Genomic DNA, 20,403 nt, shown 5'->3' with positions numbered 1-20,403 from the left:
CAATGCATCTGTATTATATATATTGAATGAGACACAGAATAGAAAGTTTTGTTCGTATCTTGTTGAGATTTTGTGCAGGCAGTATGCTTAATCTATGCTTCAGTGTACGCGCGGTGTAGTGTAGCGTCTGATAATATCCGATCTACAAACTCACAACACACCGCCTCAGCGATGCGTTGTAAGCTTGTAGATCGGATATTTCTGGCGCACAACACCGTCGTACCAGGCTCATAATATTTTGGGACAGTACAGGAAGTAAACATAGAGTAATGACAGCAGTAAAAGTGGAATAAACACAAGTTATTTTTTAAATGAGTAAAACATGGACAGATTTACATGGTCGAATGGTCTCCTGGAGATGAATGAGACGATGGTTATCCAGCAACGCGGCGTGAAATTATATGACGGGGATGATAAGGTAAGAACTTGGTACAGCAATGTTTGCAGACACAACGTTATAAACTTTCTCGAAAACATAACAATGAACAAAACCAAACGAATAAACCAATATCTATGAGTCAGTAATATGGATATTTATTTTACTTTAGTAGCACTGCCACTGCAACACATGTACTTTTATCCAGCTAGCGTGTAAAGTACTTAACATGAGTAAATTAATGGGATTATGGCACTTATTTAGCTATCACCATATGAATTAGATTTGAGGTATATTCTAACAAACAAAAACATACATTAAAGATGAATAATTCATTCAAAAATACATTATTACATCTTGCTCAGATGCTGATTAGGCTGCTATTCAAATAAAAGACAAATACAAATGTATTAAATGAAAGCCACCATGCATGGTACTTTTACTCTTATTCTGACTGCATACATTATTTTGATTAAAGAATAGCTACACATGTCAGTCTAAAAGGTAACAGTCAGTGATGTACCGGTAAATAGGTTTTCAATGTAATGGGTCCCAGGCCAGGACCCAGGGGCGGTCCTTTAGATGGGTCCCATGGACATTTTATCAGTACTGAGCACAGTATTGCATCCCAGGACCCCCGGAGGGTGACATGATTGCATCCTTTCTCAATTTAGTGAGTCTAAAGCCCTAACCACACCAAAGGGTCACCATGCAACTCCTTGGATCCAAAGAAACGGTTGCAAGGACGCTAAAACCGTCTCAACCCTTTGATGTGGTTTGGGCCATTGAATTCCATGCGTTGAATCACTAGGGTCAATGTGGGTCAACATGCAACAAGACATCACACCGCAGGGACAACGCTAAAACCGTCTTGACCCTTTGGTGTGGTTAGGGCGTAAGGATGCAGGATGCAGGGCAGGCTATTTGCATCACTGAACACTGTACTCTCAAATAGGTGATTTAAAAATAAATATTTCAGGCATATTTTTGTTCTATTTGTCCTATAATCCTACATGCAGGTACAGATGTACTGTAGTTGTATTGGCTTTAAGGTTAATGAACAATAGAAACAACACTTACAAATACTGCAGGTAATCCGATGATGATGATGATGTTGAGGGTAAAATGTTGAGGGATGGCTCACTCCTCTTTAGCACTGGAAAACTGGCAACGCCGATTAGTGCCGATTCACACAAGTTTCCGAGGTCTCCTACTGTAAAGTTGCATATTTGACATCTCATCAACACGCGAGAGACGTTATATTTGTCCGTGAACCAGACAGAGATACCAGTGCGTACCATGGAGAGTGGATTGACATCCAAGGGACCCTAGGGTGCCGACGTTCCAAATACAGAAAAGGTAATCGAGGGTCTGGAAAGGAGCTAACCGGTAGTCTTGACTCTTGCTATGTTGCTAGCAGAAAATGACCTCCCCCTGTCTGGTTCTCTCATTCTACCAGGCCAAGCTGGATGTTGGACTCACCATGCTCACCACCCATCGACTGATATGGAGGGACCTTAAGAACCATGTAAGAGAAGAGCATGGTGTGCCATGTACTGTGCTGCTCAAATGCCCTTAACAGTAGGCGAATTGGTAATTGTGCTTATTATTTAAACATCATTGTGCTGAGTCTAATGGTGCTTCTGTTGTCTTCTCTAGGAATGCTGCATAGCAATTCCACTGTCACAAATCCTCTTCTTTGAGGAGCAAGCAGCAGGAATAGGAAAAAGGTGAATGTTGAAAATACCATACTGTACTGTGCTTAAATTTACTGTAGTGTGTAGTGTACTGTGCTTATATTTACTGTGTGTTGATGTACCGTGCTCAACTGCTCATACTTACAGTATGTGCTTATACTTACTAGTATGCACTGTGCATTTTGGCTCTATCCAATGGAAAGAAAGAAATTGATATTGAAAATGTGCATAACAAATCATTAACCATGATGCTGGTGGAAAATTGACAACTGTACTGTACTCTTATCTTTCAGTGCAAAAATAGTCATCCATCTCCACGCAGCACCTGCAAACAAGGAGCCAGGTCCTTACCAACACAGCAAGTTTTCTTACATCAAGTTGTCCTTCAAAGAACATGGGCAGATTGAGGTAAGCATTTGTGAGAATGCCCATCTTAGCGGTCGGAGTGAGTACAGAGGCCTTTGGTCTGGTGTAACCATATGGTATATTTATTCAACACAATAACCAGGAACACATAAAGCACCTGATGCTCCAGTCCACCGCCTTTTATGCCCAGCTGAGATAATGAGCCGGGACTATACCATTCTACAGGGATGTTTGAACATACAATCAAATACATGACTAAACACACAATACATACATATATATAAATAACCTTAAGCCATACGAATATTATAAGTCTCTGTGAACTACACAAGGTATCATAATCCCTTCACACTACAACATAAATAAGCAATCACAACAGCACTTCGTAACACCTCTTTGCTATCCTGACATGGTCCAGCCCAATCTTTACTGAAAAATAAAACATCAACATTAAAACTTCACATTATTGCACTTCTCAAGCATATTGCACCTGCCCATCATGATTACCACACCCCAAACATTTATTTGTCTCCCCAGATAGAACTGATTGGCTGAGTCTTCGCTAACCAGGAAACAACAATGCATTAAATAATAAAATCATGACTGTGCAAAATAAACTACCAAAGTGCCATTATGCTGTGCAATTAGATCAATCATGGTTACAAAAATACAAATACATGTGCAAAATAAGTAACAGAGGACCTTTCTGTTACACTTTTATTTTTTTAAAGATATTTTGGGCTTTTGTCTGCCTTTATTGATGGTACACAGTGTAGAGAGACAGGAAACTGGGAGAGAGAATCAGGGAGTGACATACAGAAAAGGTGCGCCCACTGGGCTCAGGAATCAAACCCAGGACTCGCTGTGATACTGAGTGTCATCAGTATCATGTCAGGCATACTTGCCATAACCACTCCACTATCGGATGTAATGTAATGGAAAGACATTTTACATACATTTCAGTACTGCCAACACTGAAATGTTCAACTTTGGTACATTACATTGAAGGGATGTGTTATTTTGAAGGTTTATGTATCTCACAAATGAAATCAAAATTGACAGAAGTATAACACGATGTCAGTATTGGCTGGTGTTTATGTAAATATAAAGCATCAGATATCTAGATTGATCAGTGAATTCCCAGTATTAACAGAAACACATTTTTTACTGAAGTTCTACAGGAGGCTGACAGAGGAGATGACACGGAAGAGATGGGAGAATACACCAGCGTCACAGCCTATGCCAGCGGCAACCAAATCCCAGGTCAGAAGCTGCTCTTGAGCACAAGCCTCTTTCCCATCCCATATTAACAATAAACTCCTCTCCATTGTCTTGGAGTGCCGTCAAATAGTATTTTTAGCTTTGGAAGGCTCCTAACAGAGTTAACTGACCTGAAAGTATCTAAGCAGCTAGTTAGTCAGATTCTCTTAGCACTGTGGTTGTCTTTTCCTAATTCCTTCATGCCTTTCCTTGGCCTCATGCTTTCTAACAACACTGGCTATGAAAGGAATTAAGCTTAGAAAGGAAATAACCCTTTCTTTTCCCCTCTTTTGTCTATTTGAATGCACTCCTAGGGTTAGGTCAAAGAGATTCTATATAAAGAGGCGACACTCTCATTAAACCCCATAGTAACAACCAGCGCCCAGTGCCTCCGCCATATTGGTGTGATGACGCAACTTCCGGTTGCTCTAAAAAACATGGGTGCGTTCACAAATGCTCACCGGGAGCTCACTCTCATATTAGTTTGCATTGCACAGTGCGCTCTTTCCGAACGCTTCCAAAAAGAGTCTTTGAAGTCATTCTATTCCACTTCTAAGATTATCCTCTCCCGCCGCCATCTTGGTGTGATGACGTCAAAGCGCTACCGATGCGCCATCTAGTGGTGATTCCAAATATTTGAGAGTGTCGCCTCTTTATATAGAATCTCTTTGGTTAGGTGTGTGAACGGTAGATTCTGAAGTGATAAAGCAATGTTGGCTGTCGCCACAGGATGGCATCATTGTTCCTATACAATATGGCTCGACAGCTACAAACCACAATATTCTCAAACAAAATCTGTCAACTTTTATAGGTTTGTGTGTATCCCTAAAATGAAAAGGAATGGCAGGAATAATATTAATATTCCATTTTGGCCATGTGCAATAATTCAACTGCAGACATTACTGGTATATTGCCTTTTGTTAGGCTATTCAATATTTGTTTTAATTTCTTGAATTAATATTTATTTAATTAGCAATAATCCAACTGTATGGCATCATGCTAATGGGGGTGCATGGACAAAAAAGTTTGGGAACCGCTGGGTTAACCCATTTAGGCCTGACCTCGAAATAAATAAAAAATCTTATAAGTTCTGACAGTTTTCTGTCATGTTTCTGTATTAGTGGTGCTCAATTCACAAAAAGGGGTTCCCGCCCAAAATGGGTTTTAAGGTATCATCACATTTCACTATTTATATGACTGGCTTTTGCATTCCCCGTTTATCTGAAATGAGAAATGCATCAGCAGTAATTTCATTGTCAGATTAAAGGAGAAGTCCATGCTAGAATGCTTTCTTATCTTTCTTACTTTTCTTTGTAGTTGTTATGTCCCCACGTTTTTGTGCAAAAACTCCTTATTGGCTATTTTCCCTACCATAAGCCCTCAATGAATTGCATTGCATTGAATGGGAATTGAATGGGGCTATGGGGTGTTATGCTAGTTCGCTTATTTCCATCGAAATAAGTAGTAAAGTGTGCCGCTTGGGATATTATTTACATTATGAAGACAGGATATATACAAAGAAATTATAATTTTGAGCGATGGAAATAAGCGAATTAGCACAACACCCCATAGCCCCATTCAATTCCCATTCAATTCAATGCAATTCATTTAGGGCTTATGATAGGGGAAATAGCCAATAAGGAGCTTTTGCACAAAATAACACCTGGACCTCTTTGGTGGGGACGTAACAACTACAAAGAAAGGTAAGAAAGCCTTTTAGTATGGAATTCTCCTTTAACCTTGGAGAATGTTTTGGAGAATAAAAGGTTATATGTTAAGAAATGTGAGGCCATGATGCCTCGCTGTACATTGCATGGCTACTTACAGAACAAAATAAATAATATGACATGAAATGTTTTATTAGATTACAAAGATTCTGCTTCACGCTATGTAAACAGACGCAGAACCCTGGTCTGTTAAGAACAGCGGTCTTCTATCAGGCAATAACACCTTGATTGACCAATCAAAGTAGAGTATTCAACAACACTGTAATTAAAGCAGATAATTTATTAGCATTTAATTGCCAGTTGCTCACGTGAGTCACAAAATTCCTTTAGTTGCCAGTTACTTATGTGAGTCACAAAATTCTATGTAATTTACTTTTGTCCCCTACCTACCGGTATGTACAACAAAGTAACAACACGTAGTAAAATATTTTACCTGGGCACTTCAAATAGAAGCGTCTTACTCGTCAGCAAGATGCTTGTGGAGACGTCAGTCAGTCACCCCCTGCAATAAACATGCTCTAGTGTCTTACTTTGAGTAAAGTGCCCAGGTAAAAAAAAGTTTGTTGTGACTTCACTTCTAAGTTTTTGTATTTCTTTGTGTGTGTGACATATGCATCTATGTATTTCGGGTTTTGGCATGTGTTCCTATTTGTGTTAAGTGGTTTCTTTTTTTGTCTCAAATGCATTTTCTTCCTGGTGCGGGGGCCGGTGGTGGTGTCCATGCAGGCGGGAAGGACGCGTGCCGTGGGGATTGTTGGCATTGAGAGGAAGATAGAGGAGAAGAGGAAGGAAACGGACAAAAACATCTCTGAGGTAAAACGCAACTGATTGCGTCAAGGGATTCTTTTTTAGTTGCTCAGTGTCTGTGTTGCTGTACTCGCTGGCTTCATACTCCAGCTGAGAATCTATTTTCTCTCTCTCTCTGCTCTATGGGAGATTCCAATTGTAGACATCAAAGCTGCTTTGGCACTCAAAATTCTTCTTGGTGTGCCAGGTAGTGTGCCAGACATTACATGAATTTAACTTCAATTTCAATTTTACAGTAGGGTAGACTGTATGATTATAATTTATCTAAATATAGAAGTTTGATGCCTTATGCCCCAGTGGGTGAAGAGCATAAGTAGGTATTGTTTTTTTCATGTCAGTACATTGTGCACAATCATTTCCAAACACAGAAACTGTAATAATAATATTTAAACTACTTTCAGCCTGGCATCCCTATGTCTCACCGCTATCTCTCCCTACCCCTGTAGACTGTATACGTGTACCCTAACGTGCTACTGTGCAGCTGCTCTGTGTGTACACACACAATAGAGGTAGTTAATACTAGGTAGTTAAACTGCCATTGTGCGTGACTTGTGAACTCCCAATCTGTCCTCGTGTACAACCTTAACAATACAAGGCCAGTTTACTTCCACTCTTTGCAGTCTGGACATGAATCTCATGGGAATAATCACATGGAAACTTGGTACAAGGAAAACATCTTTCAGAATAGTTAGTTCTCTTTTGCTCACTGTTTGCCATAAATGCAAGCAGGCGATCTCCATAATTTCTCTATTTTAGACCCATTTCTAAAGTCTCATTTTTAACGTTTTAGATAAAGTCGTTTCTAACCAATTGATTTCCCATATGAATTTTAACATTGCTTTTGGTGTCCGCACCCTCCCTCCACAGCACTGGTCAGTCACTCATATATGATAGTCTGTTTCTAGCGAAAATGTAACTAATTCAGTAGCAGTAACAATAGCGTTTTCTCTCAGTCAGTTGATTCTTCATATCCATATGAGTGAAACGGCCAGGGTGACATGTTTATTTTCCAAACACAGTTCTTATATGAGGCAATCTAAAATCCCCCTATGGGGATTACAATGCAAATAAAAAGTACATGAACGCGTGGATTTGCGCCCTCTACCGATATTGACGTCAGACTTCAGTGCTCTATTGGCAACGGCATTCGCACTCGCAACATAAACGTTCACTGCGGACAATACTCAGTTATGCTTTACACTAAAACCAGGCTCAGGCAACATGTAACCTGGCCTGTCTCTCCGCCTGTGAGTGCCAGATGCGATTTAAAAAAAATACTTATTACATATGAAGCCCTAAATGGGCTGGCCTCTCTCTACATCCTTGAAATACTGCCCCCTCCTAAATCTGAGCGCATCCTCAGATCATGGGATAAGGCCCTCCTGGGGGTCCCTAGGACGAACCTTACCATCCTCAGATCATCGGATAAGGCCCTCCTGGGGGTCCCTAGGACGAACCTTACCCGGGGGGATTGGGCTTTTGCCACCCGGGCTCCTAGATTATGGAACGCACTGCCGGTGCATTTAAGGTTAGCACCATCCGTGCCTCTGTTTATTGATTTTATATACGCAAATGCTGCTTTTTGTTTGTGTTTATTCTCTTTTTCATATTGCTTTTGATCTTGAGCAACCTTGTTTTGAAAGGTGCTATATAAATAAAGTTCATTATCATTATCATTAAAGTAATAATTCATTATTATTAATAATAATAATCATCATAGTCCCCACTCTTTTGGGGTGATTGTCACTATATATTTGCACATACAGTGAAATGTGTTATCTGCATTGATTTAACCGATCCTTCTAAGTACCAGAAGCAGTAGGCGATGTGGGTGAATTCAGTCTTCATTGCCCAGGGAGCTTGGAGGAGTTGGACAACCCTGCACAAGAAATTGTGCTCTATTACTGAAATAAGTCAAAAGTCACTAGTCTTACCCACTACGTTTTAGCACTGTGCCAGCATATAGATATAACTGGAACCTTTGGAGAAAACTTCAGGTCGGGGATCGGAGGGATATTTCTAGTATATTGTAATGCAATACCGGAGCAACTGTGACCATTGTTGAAGCATCAACATTTGTGTCATGTGTCATGCTACAGTTAAGTTCATAATGTATGTTTGGAATGTCCACATAGTTGGCTTGATTAAAAGGGGAGCAGAGCATTGAGGAGCTTAAAATGTCAGATTTTAATGTCAGTGAGAGAGTGGGGGGGGGGGGGGGGGGTCGTGTGAGTCTGGGGGGTGTGCTCTGGAATTACATATAAATTAAATCTCTGGTCGTGTGGTTTTTCTGGTTTTTGAATTGTTTACATATTTTGTCCCTATCAACAATTTTTGGTTTCTACTTCCTTCTCAGGCCTTCGAGGACCTCAGTAAGCTAATGGTGAAGGTAAGAAAAACTGCTTTGTCATTTTCTTTGCTTCTTATAGCTGTTGATTCCTAAAGGAATTAATGGTCTTGAATGATCCACTTTACTCGTTATGTGTTGATGACTTCCAGCTGTTTAAGCCTAATTTATACCCCGCATTACGACGGTGTTGCTTGCTGACAGAACTGATTTCCAGAATAAAAGTGTCTCATTCTCAGCAAATGACACCATGGTGTGATGGAGTACAGTATATTAACCTTAACTTGGGGGTCATCGGAACCAATGTCGGCTACTGTTATGTGTCATCCGCTTTGTGCTGCGTTTTACCAAAACGGTCCTTTTCTCCAACAGGCCAAAGAGATGGTGGAGCTGTCCAAGTCCATAGCCAATAAGATCAAAGACAAGCAGGGTGGCATCAGTGAGGATGAGGTATGAGTCATATACCATTATGACATTCATAATCCTTCATGAGAGGTATAGAAGTGACGTCAGCATCAAGACCAAGAATACAAAATGAAAATATTGGTGTGCAGACATGCAATACATGCTCAAATATATGCAAGTAATACATTCAAATTAACACTGCTGTATGTGGTGGCATTTTGCATCACATTAACAACAAAGCAATGTATTGTTCCCCAATAGACAAAATAGTGATTGCGACTGAGAGAACCCCAATCTCAATGGCTGTCCAGATTCCATACCAAAAGTAGGTCAAGGTGACCTACCTACCGTACATTTGGTACATGACACTAGATCTAACCATCCTGTACCAAGTTTGGTCATTCTACTGTAGGCCTTGTGGTATAGGAGAAATGCAACAGATGAGATTTTAGACATACGGAAAGACAGACGGAGCACAAACCTATATCCTCCCCCCTCCACAGCTGTCCAGAGGGGGCACTAATAACAGCACTTGCCACTTAATGACACATGCTTCCTTGTTATTCCACAACCTATAGACCATTGTACAGTATATTGACAGTAAGTCATGTCAAAGCGGAGGGGATGTTACAGAAAAGTGATGCCAACAATAACATGGGAGGCCATCACTGCTGGTTTCCATGTCATCAGTAATGTCTCAGGGCCTGTATGCATTTTCACATTGCTGGCCAAGAGAGTTAAGCAAACTTTTTTTTAAGCTTCAGTGGCTGACCATGTGATGAGCTTTTGCTCTAAAATGTCCTCTTCTAATAAGCTTTCTAGGATTGAGGAGGTTTTGCGTTACCCACTTTCTTCAATATGGGACTAAAATAAATTCCTCAGGCCTGAAACTAAGAGTCTTGCATACTTGTATGCAAATTCCAGGCAGAGGTCCATAGAAGAGCCATTGTGCAGAAAATGGGGGTGTCTTATGTGTGTGTGTGCATAAACTCCATTCTTTTCAAACATGCCACTATATGGTCAATTTGACTGAGACATCGAGATCTTTATTGAAATTTGGGTTGTATCAAGGACATGGACAAAATGGAGTGCAGATCTCCTGCACTAGTAATAACAGCAATGTATGAGGATACATTTCTACCTAAAGCCATGAAATAGTAGTGCAGTGTATGATTACCAGTAGTCACGACTATGGCTGAACGCATGACCTCCTGGCGGTGATAATAAAAATGACATCATAACTACCCTAAACTATTTTTAATTAGGCTCTAAACTAGTCCATAGACTTGGCTGCCACATGGCGTAATTTCGGAAACCATGGGCTAAAACACAGGACATTAACATACCTGGCTGACTGTACATAAAAGCATTAAGACCTGATAAAGCAATAGGAGTAGATCAAATGACAAATATATATGGAGCCAGACAGAGATGTCTAGTCTCTGTAGTTACTGTATGTCTAGTAAATGCATGTGAAAAATATCAAAGGTCGGATGCAACATCAGATTGTGTGCAAATTGAGCGTATCTATAGCACATGGTATGAAGGAAGCAATTTATTATTTCATGAGCACTTCATAGGCTTTCAGACTCGCACATTGTGTTGTACAACCTTTTTTAAGCGTTTATTACAGTTTCCTTTTTAAATAATAAACAAAGAAACAGATTGAGAGATATAAACAGAGTGTGTTGTACAGCCTTTAACTTGACTCTCAAATGTCCTATAAAGTGTTTATTTCTGGTAGTTTGTGCATAAACAAGACGTTTGTCCTTTACAGACCATCCGGTTTAAGTCCTATCTGCTGAGCATGGGTATTGCCAACCCTGTGACCAGAGAAACACATGGATCTGGAACACACTACCATATGCAGCTGGCCACACAACTGGCAGATATGCTCCAGGCCCCTCTGGAGGTTTGTGTGCTGTGCTTATAAGTACATTAACTGTATATACCTTTTCTCTTGTGTGTATAATAGCAGATATAATATACCGGTACTGTACTTCTTTATATCACTTAATTATGTCTCACTCACTCTTTTAGGAGCGTGGTGGCATGATGGCTCTGACTGAGGTGTACTGTCTTGTCAACCGAGCCAGAGGACTGGAAGTAAGACGCTGAACATGAACGTTCCTCCCCAGGAACTTTAGATCAATTATCAGTTCAACGACATGCCTAAAACTGCAGCAAAACCCCCATTTACACAACGACTCAAGCAACGACACAAGCATGTCTCTAATAGTGCAAAGAATCTATTCCAGTTGTGAAACATGTCATGAACGTTAACTCTAACTCAACTAAGGTTGTCACCTGGTCCTGAACCTTTTCATGCCCAGGACCCCGTACCCCAGTACAGAAGTGTTTAATTGTCCATTATGCATGGGGAGATAAATGTGGAACATCCGATTAGAAAAGTCATTTTCAACATTATCTTCCTGCGTTAATTAATTTTAATTCAATCAGACCGTTCAATACGTTTTCCTACGACTGCCTCAACTTCCTTTGAGGACCCCTTGTGATGCATGGGACCCCACTACTGTGCCATTACATTCTAACGGTTGGCTCTTTCCCCACCACTTCACCCAGCTCCTGTCTCCGGAAGATTTGGTTAATGCGTGCAAGCTGTTTGAGTCAATGAAGTTCCCATTGAGGTGGGTTTGAACTTTGTTTATGTGTTTTGCATGTGTTATTTACTTACTAAGTCAAAATAACGGTAGTGGGTCGCATCACCACATGATGAAGGCTGGATAGCCGAAACGTTTGTCCCTGTTCAAAAATGCAATACATATTTTGAACTGAAGTCTTGGTGTGTGCGACCCACTACCGTTATTTTGATATGTTTTGAACGGGTAGCGCACCTACAGTCAGAGCACGGTGGTCACATGAAGAGTGATTTACTTACTATTCATGTACTGTACTTTTGTTAGTTGGATTGACAATTAAGCTGAACTGGATTGAAATTAATTGAAGTGGTTCATTGTGTTGTGTACACGCCTGCTTGTATGTTTTTATAGGTCAATGTGCATGTGTATTGGAGGAGCATTGAAGGGCAGTCTGCTGCTGGCGCCTGCTTCTCAGGCATCGGCCAGGCACTTCCTTCCTATTTCCTGTTGTTGGAAGTAGTCACACTGAGGCTGTGTCATTTCCTGTAAATTCCCAGAGATTCTGTAGAAATGCTTTCCTCTCCATGCACTGGCCTAATAACAAGTTAGCACACCGCAAATCTCAGTGTGTTCATTTAACTCTTGAGAGTGACAGTGTAATAATGGAACCATGTGGCTCCTTTCTAACACTGCCAAATTTTGCAGTGTGTCCTCTATTAGTTCTATCTGTTATGTCCAAGTTCAAATCACAATTTGTTGTTGTATGACAGAGAACTTCAACTTAGTAATATCCATATCTCACTGTTCTATGCTTGTTTTTCTCCATACATTAATAGCCTATTGGTTATCCTTTAATCATTAAGCCCTACTTTATACTTCACCGTACAGTCTAAAACAAAAATATACAACATATTATATACTGTATCTGCTATTTCTGCTACATTATTTTGGGGATTTCTTTGCACCTATAATGACATTACATTCCCAAAATAGTAATGCCAGGTTGAAAGTAGTTGCGTGTCGATGGATTTTATGAAAAGTATTTACGAGAGCTTTTGGATAAATCATAACGGCACTGGATCATTTTGGTTCTTTTTTTAACTTGTTTGACAAGTAACTAAATGTTTGCTTTATTTGCAAAGTCAAATAGCCCTATAGCTGCTATAGCATAATTTCTCGATGACATTGGTGCAGGGCAGGAACATGACAACACATTGTGCCGTTGTGTTGCATACAGGAACAACACTACTGTATACGAACTATATACACACACACAGTATCACTCAACAATTACGCATCTGTTGCTTGGTCATAATGAACAATCAGCCAGCGTGCCACTGCCTGCACCCAAGACCTGTATAATGTATACAATAATACCATCACACATATGCACGTTACAATATGAGTCCTTCCTCTTGTTTTCATGTCCATCGTCCCCTCCCTCACCCCATCTCTGTTCTTTATACTCTCTCTTGCTGTAGGTTGCGTGTGTTTGACAGTGGTGTGATGGTGGTACAGCTGCAGTCTCACAGTGAAGAAGAAATGATAGCTTCAGCACTGGACAACGTATGTTCTGACACTACCGTATAACATTACGCTGACATGGCCCAGCCGAGCCCCAACTCTGACCTCCCTGAAGCTCGGGACTCTGTAACATAGCGTTGTAATCCAGGACAGGGGCTGCTGGACGAATAGATGGATTATTGACCTATTTTCCATTGCAATTTAAAGGTATTGATGTTCCTGCAGATATCTGTAGCAAAAACGGGGTGATAAAATGATATTCCACTTCCAACTGTTTACATTTTTCCACTTCATCGCTACCTGGACAATGCTGCTGATTGGGAGAGCACTTCTTTATATTTATATGTTGTTTCACGGCAGAATATCATTTTACCACACCGTTTATATAGACATCCATAGGAACATGTCAACGCCTTTTTCAATTTGTGACAGAGTTCCAAGTTACTGCAGTGAGTGAGGTCACAGATGGGGCTAGCCTAGTCAGAACCCACATGTAGAAAAAGGGTACTGCCCATACAACCCATTTGAGTTTGATTAAAAAAAGGAAATTATGTGGATCTTTGGAATAGAAATGCACATGGCTCTAATGTGGGCCTCAGGCTTCATGTGACATCTATCTATCTATCTATCTATCTATCTCTAGTTTAGGTACTAATAAGTGTGGCACTGATTCAGCGGTTTGTGAGATTAGCTCCAGAGACACAGACTCTCTCATAGATGGCCTCTCGCAGATCCACTCTGTAAAAAAAGACTATAAATAAGGATGGATAATCCACACACTGAAAATTAAGATCCCGATAATTTAACCACAATCCTTGGGTCACATACTTTCTTTAGGTCTGATGAAGCCCAGATGTAGCTCACAATAACAAACTGACATATTTTCGTTGTTCTGTGTTTGGTTATGTCGAGCGAGGTGATGAAGTTACAAACAATGCTTTATCCCGATCTCGGAAAGGCTAAACTTAATTCATCCCACGACCCTTTCTGACAAGTGTCTACAATTATGTTTTATCAATTGGGGGGGAAAATGTGTGATGTCTCCCCTTTTCTTTTCTCTCTCTTTTGCAGGTGACAGAAAAAGGTTCATTAACGGCACAGGAGTTTGCAAAGCTTCTGGGTCTCTCTGTTCTTCTTTCTAAAGAGCGGTGAGCACTGAAAGACTGAGACTGCAGTGATAGTGTGTTAATTATTCTGTTGTTGCCAGTATTAGAACAGGTGTACTGTACTATACATACCATTACTGTCTACACTACAGAAAGTGCAATAATTAATATTTGTTTTATATTGTATATTATATTGTATATATGTTGACTCTCAACTACTTTCATCCTGGCGTGCCCAATTATATATATATATATATATATATATATATATATATATATATATATATATATATATATCTTTTTTAATAGATAATAGAGAGGTAGATATACCTGAAAACGATTCTGATAAAGAAAATAAACCATTTTCTAATATTCTCTGTATATGTCTCCTTTCTCGCTTTCTTTTCTGCTTTCTACTCTATCTTGAATCCCTCACTCTCCTCCTCTTCCAGGTTATTGCTGGCTGAGAAGATGGGTCATATTTGTAGAGATGATTCAGTTGAGGGTCTGAGATTCTACCCCAACCGCTTTTGAACAGCACACATCACAGCTGCATGGGACGCCAAGTTTGCATTTACCATGCAGTCCCGATCCATCAAATAACCCCGGTCAGGGGTCCCCCAGGAGGCTATCCTTGGCCACATCCTTTTTCCCTCTACACTAAATCTCTGCTGAAAATAGCAATCTACAGGCTGCTTAAAACACAATCCTATTATGGCATGCCCAGAATAGGGACAGTAGGGTTGAAGTTATTAAAGTTTTCAGAGACTCGGTCTGAACATCTGGTGACCCACCTTGTGGATCACAGTGACTGGACAAACTTTTCTATTGATGCTTTTTGCTCAATGTAATCAGATCTAGCATATTGAAGTCATTACCTCTGTCAATTCACGTGGTCCAGCAGAATGTCAACATTAATTGTTTGATGATACTTATCCAATTGTCTGGAAGTAAAAACAAAGTGTAGTAACTGAATAGTCTGTGTCTTTCTGGGGTCCGCTGTCTGCTTTCGTTGGTTACCCTATTACACCATATCTTAGTTTACTGAACCATGTTTTCTGTGTTTTAAGTGTGTTGAACTGTAAGCTATGGAGGCAATTTTCTACAGTCAGACACAATTTCTGGTGCGTTCGTCTAAGAATATTCATCCAAAATTAACAGGATTTGGGTAGGACTCAATATAACAGTCCTTAGAACAGTTATTTTGTTTGTTACAGTAATTGATGAATGGATTTTTGGTAATTGGTTAATGGCATATATATATATATATACACCTTTTTTTGTACTTCACCGAGATGACATCCTTGCATCTAAAACATAGTCTCTAGGCATTAAAAGTTACTGTTCTGCTGTACTGTAGGATAATCAGCCTCAGTTAAGTGTCATGTATCATGAAAGTTAAAGGAGGTTATGGAAATCATTTAATGTATTCGTCTCATTTATTGGTATTCTGAATTTGTGCCAACTGCAGTGTATTTGCCTAATTGTACTAACTTCCTCTGGTCTCTGGTTCGGGCATCTGGTTAGGATGCCTCTCGGGCGCCTCCCTAGGGAGGTCCTCAACGCACGTCCCACTGGGAGGAGACCCCGGGGCAGACCAAGGCGCAGTTGGAGGAAATACATCGACTCACTGGCCTTGGAACGTCTCGGAATCCCCCAGGAGGAAGTCACTTATGTCTGGAGCACTCTGGTGGAGCTGTTGCCCTTGCGACCCGACTACGGATAAGCGGTTGAAGATGGATGGTCTCTTGCTCTTGTAATTAACCCCTTAGGCCCTATGCCTATATATCAGTGATACTCAACCTCAGGCCCGTGGGCCACATCAGGCCCGCGGGACCATTATGACTGGCCCACCAATGAAAATCTAAAAAAAAGAAGAAAAACAAATCTGGAAAATGAAATAAAAATAAATAAATCTGAATGAAGTTATCTTTAATTACATTATTATAAGTAATACTATTAGAGTTGTACTATTACTCGAACGAAAATAAAAGCTTGGGGGGGGGGGGAAATGGTAATTGCGGAAATGGAAATTGCGGAAATTGCTCTTCACTTATAGCTATCTATTTTCAGGTAGATTGTTTTATTTTACTCAGTCAGCCATATCACTACTCATTTTTTTTCATGAAAAAGGTCATAGCTGGGTAATCTATTTTCAGGCAAATTGTGTTTATTGTATTTTATTTTACTCAGCCATAACAATTTATTTTCTGTTAACCAACTTGCTGGCTGGCAGGCAGGCAGACAGCTACTCATAGACAGGCAGACAGACAGACAGCTACTCATGGAGAATTGGACAGGCAGGCAGTCAGACAGCTACTCATAGACAGGCAGACAGACAGCTACTCATGGAGAATTGGACAGGCAGGCAGACAGCTACTCATGGACAATTGGACAGGCAGGAAGGCAGACAGCTACTCATAGACAGACAGACAGCTACTCATGGACAATTGGACAGGCAGGAAGGCAGACAGCTACTCATAGACAGACAGACAGCTACTCATAGACAATTGGGCAGGCAGGCAGACAGCTACTCATAGACAGACAGACAGCTACTCATGGACAATTGGACAGGCAGGAAGGCAGACAGCTACTCATAGACAGGCAGACAGACAGCTACTCGTGGACAATTAGGCAGGCAGGCAGACAGCTACTCATAGACAGGCAGACAGACAGCTACTCATGGACAATTAGGCAGGCAGGCAGACAGCTACTCAGACAGGCAGACAGACAGCTACTCATGGACAATTGGACAGGCAGGCAGACAGACAGCTACTCATAGACAGGCAGGCAGACAGCTATTCATAGACAGGCAGACAGTAAGACAGCTACTCATTGACAGACAGACAAATAACTACTCATGGACAGACAGACAGACAGGCAGGCAAAGAGCTACTCATGTTATGTTATTATGTTATTATAACAGCTACTCATGTTATGTGCAATAATTTGTGCAGTTATGGAAACAGCTAGAATGTAACACATTTATTTATTTACATATTGTGTGCATGCACATTGTACTTTGATACATTTTGCGAAAATAAAGCAATTGAAAGAGAGAAGTTATCAAGTATCATTAATGTCGTAATTTTATCTACTGGCCCCTGGCCCCTTGCCATTTTTGTAATGTGGCCCACAGGTAAATCTATTTGAGTATCCCTGCTATATATGACCAATGTTGTACGACAAATAGCAAAAATATAAGCTAAAGCTTGTAGACCAGCAAGTTATTATATTTATTTGGTAAGATTTTGAAAATGTTTGCCTATAATGAGTAATGGCATGCCCGAAATAGAATTATGGAAATGTCTCCCTAAAAACTACCTTTCAATGTGATGGTTTTACCCATGTTTGTTAATGCTAGGCATACAAGACAATACACAATAATGTGCCAAATCTGCTCTACAACACCAAACACATCATCACTTCAGTCGGCAACACATTGCAACGGTGGAGAATCTTGCTAAAAGTAATTCTACAATGTTTCTTACTTTTTAGTATGCCTATAAATTGCATTGCTACTGTAAAACTGCTGCTGTTGGTGATCTCCACCAAGAGATCATGTGTTCGACCCGTATGTCAGCAGCTAATCTTGCATACCAGGCCATCAGCGTCATATGTCTTGTGCTGTGTGCATGCTAACAGCAGGGACGAAACCTCCAATATCTTTCCAATTAGTCATTAACAACTAGGTCATTTTCTTTTTAATATTTCATTATCTGAGAGCAATCGTCCCACCAGGCTATGGATAAGAACTAACCAATCATCTTACTTTCTTGCATTAGGGAGGCATATCACAACTTTTGATTGCCTGGTGATACAAACATAACTGACAATTACTAACTGACAATCACAATTTCTCTTGTGATCAGCAGTGTTAATATTAATATTAAGACTGCTGATCACAAGAGAAATTTGAATGATAGAAATGTTCACAATTATGTGCAGGATCTCACTGCCACATAGTGTATTAGGCTATAACTTTGTAACTTCAGGTTTGTACTAGTGATGACAGCATGCAACACTACTTAGTTCTAATGTGTTTACCGTCCAAAGATTTGTCTCCACATAGCCCATCTCCTCTGGTTTCACCATGATAATGTAATCAGAACCTTTATTATAACCCCCTCCCCCCCAACCATGTGCCGTTTCGTTCTCACGCACATCCCCAAAACGTCATCACATGCTTCAGACAGAGTATGATGAAGAGAGGTAGACAGACAATGAATGTGTATGAGAGAGAAGGAGGAGGACAGTAGAGGATGGTAATCACATGCTGTCTTTCGTGGCTGTAGGTAGGAATTTAACCGCATACATCACTATCACTGTTATTATTTGGCGAGCCTCCTGACAAAGACTTGTGCTCTATTGAGCACACCTTTCCTGTTCAATTGAGGTGTATGACAAGCCACCTTTGTGTAGGGATCTAACATATGACAAACGTATGACACAAGAGTGTCAGTGAAAGTAAATATTGCCAAGAGTGTCTTACTATAGCTTTGATGATGATGTGAGCGTGCCGACTAGTCGACACCAACTGCAGACTCCTGGGTCACTGCCCTCCACTCCCTCCTATCCAGCATCAGGGTCTTGATTTCAGCGGTTTTGCTAGTTCCACTGTCAAGCCACAGTGTGACATAGGTGGTGCGCCTCTTACCCTTCCTAGCTGTGCCCTGGGTTGGCTCCCATAGTGTCAGTTTGCTTGCCACCAGTTCTGGAGCTGCCTGACACAGTGCCCTGCCAGGCTTTTCCTTCTCTCCCTGACCTTTTCCATGACCTGCAGCAGCCCTCCATAGAGGTCCACATATTGTGATATGGTCCACCCATGTGACATCAAAAGCCATTCGTAACATTCTTGTGTATACGTCGTACAGACACTGTTATCATCAGGGATGGTCAGGTGTGATCAATTGGCTAATTCAGGCCCTGTCCAGAACCGGCGATGCGACGGACTCAACGTGGGCAGTCTACTCCCTGTGCATGTGTGTCAAATTTGAAGTCGGTGGGGCCAACTGTTTCCGAGTTACGTGGATTACAGACGTACGTACATACACGCGTATAGAGACTTTTTAGTTAGTTATTGTATTAATAGACAAACTGTAGTATTGTGTTCACATGCAGAGTAAAATGACAAGTCACAAAGAATGCTTGCCTTAGGCGATATACTGTGGGTCTTTGAGAACATATACATTACTCTGGGGGGCATCACATAGGCACAATAAATACATCCTGTAATGAACACAACATTGTTATGGAAGGTGTACATAAGCACGAGAATGGATGAAAGGATGGAACGGATCCGGATGGTGGGGGTCCGGGGGATGATGGGGTTGTGGCTATGTATGAGCACTGGTTGTGTGTAGGGGGATGTATTCCATCTGCTACATAAACATAATGTAGTTTGACCCACTCATGCTCTAGGCCGGTCATTTGAGACCAAAGGTGTGAGTGTGACAAAAAATAATCCAAACACTCAATGGATGTGGTGGTGGTGGTGGTGGAGGAAATCGCCTTTAAGTCTTGAGGCAATCAGATGAAAATCACAATATTTATGATTCAGGGAAGTTGTAAATCGGACAGATTTGATCCGAACACTGGAAGATGGTTAAAAAGAAAAAAAATATGTGTGGCATGGAAGTCATCACCTAGGAGAGTCTTTTTTTTTTTTTAAGTCGCCTAATTCTCTCTATTCGAGCGTCTTAAAACAGAGATTAGCCAAACCCTTTGTTCCTATTGTGCACAGAGCTGAGCAGTAAAGAGGGTTTGCAGCTCCACTCCTCCGCCATACAGTAGCTTCCTGTTTTCCCTGGTTTGAACATGAGGGTCTGCAGAACTGTACTGATTAGATTACCCTGCCATGTGGTTCGCCTATTGATGGCTGATGGACTCAAATTGGCGCAAAGGAAACCTTTGAGCACTGGCTCAGTGCCAAGGTCATCGCATGCTAATAACATTCATACACACGACCATGAACTTAATTCAGGGGAGCATTCGCTGTAGCTACATGCAATCGTCCCTGTCCAAGCACGCCAAGACGGAGCTGACACGCACACTAGTGCATTGTCAGGTTAATTCAAGTCTTGACTGACACCCTGAGTGTCATCCTATCTCTTTGAAACCTGAAATAGTTTGTTGTCAGTGGATTATAACTTAGTCAACTTGTCATTCAGGTTATGTAGCCTGCGTGA

The 20,403-nt window shown here is 40.8% G+C and overlaps 1 protein-coding gene across 1 annotated transcript; it reads left to right on the top strand.

Annotated features, from left to right (window-relative positions):
- Window positions 1-220: 220 nt before the first annotated feature.
- On the top strand, window positions 221-15,610 carry vps36 (vacuolar protein sorting 36 homolog). Its single transcript, XM_080779511.1, has 14 exons — window positions 221-418; window positions 1,836-1,904; window positions 2,036-2,106; window positions 2,367-2,481; window positions 3,613-3,702; window positions 6,153-6,239; window positions 8,590-8,622; window positions 8,953-9,030; window positions 10,763-10,897; window positions 11,026-11,091; window positions 11,569-11,633; window positions 13,067-13,151; window positions 14,181-14,257; window positions 14,668-15,610. The coding sequence occupies exons 1-14, from the start codon at window positions 323-325 to the stop codon at window positions 14,747-14,749; spliced, it is 1,149 nt and encodes a 382-aa protein (XP_080635637.1). The 5' UTR covers window positions 221-322; the 3' UTR covers window positions 14,750-15,610.
- Window positions 15,611-20,403: the final 4,793 nt, after the last annotated feature.

Source organism: Protomyctophum bolini, assembly GCF_963924005.1.
Source record: "Protomyctophum bolini genome assembly, chromosome: 13".
Classification (NCBI taxonomy): domain Eukaryota; kingdom Metazoa; phylum Chordata; class Actinopteri; order Myctophiformes; family Myctophidae; genus Protomyctophum; species Protomyctophum bolini.
Note: the sequence above shows the minus strand (reverse complement) of the source record. Positions and strands in the feature narration are given on the sequence as shown.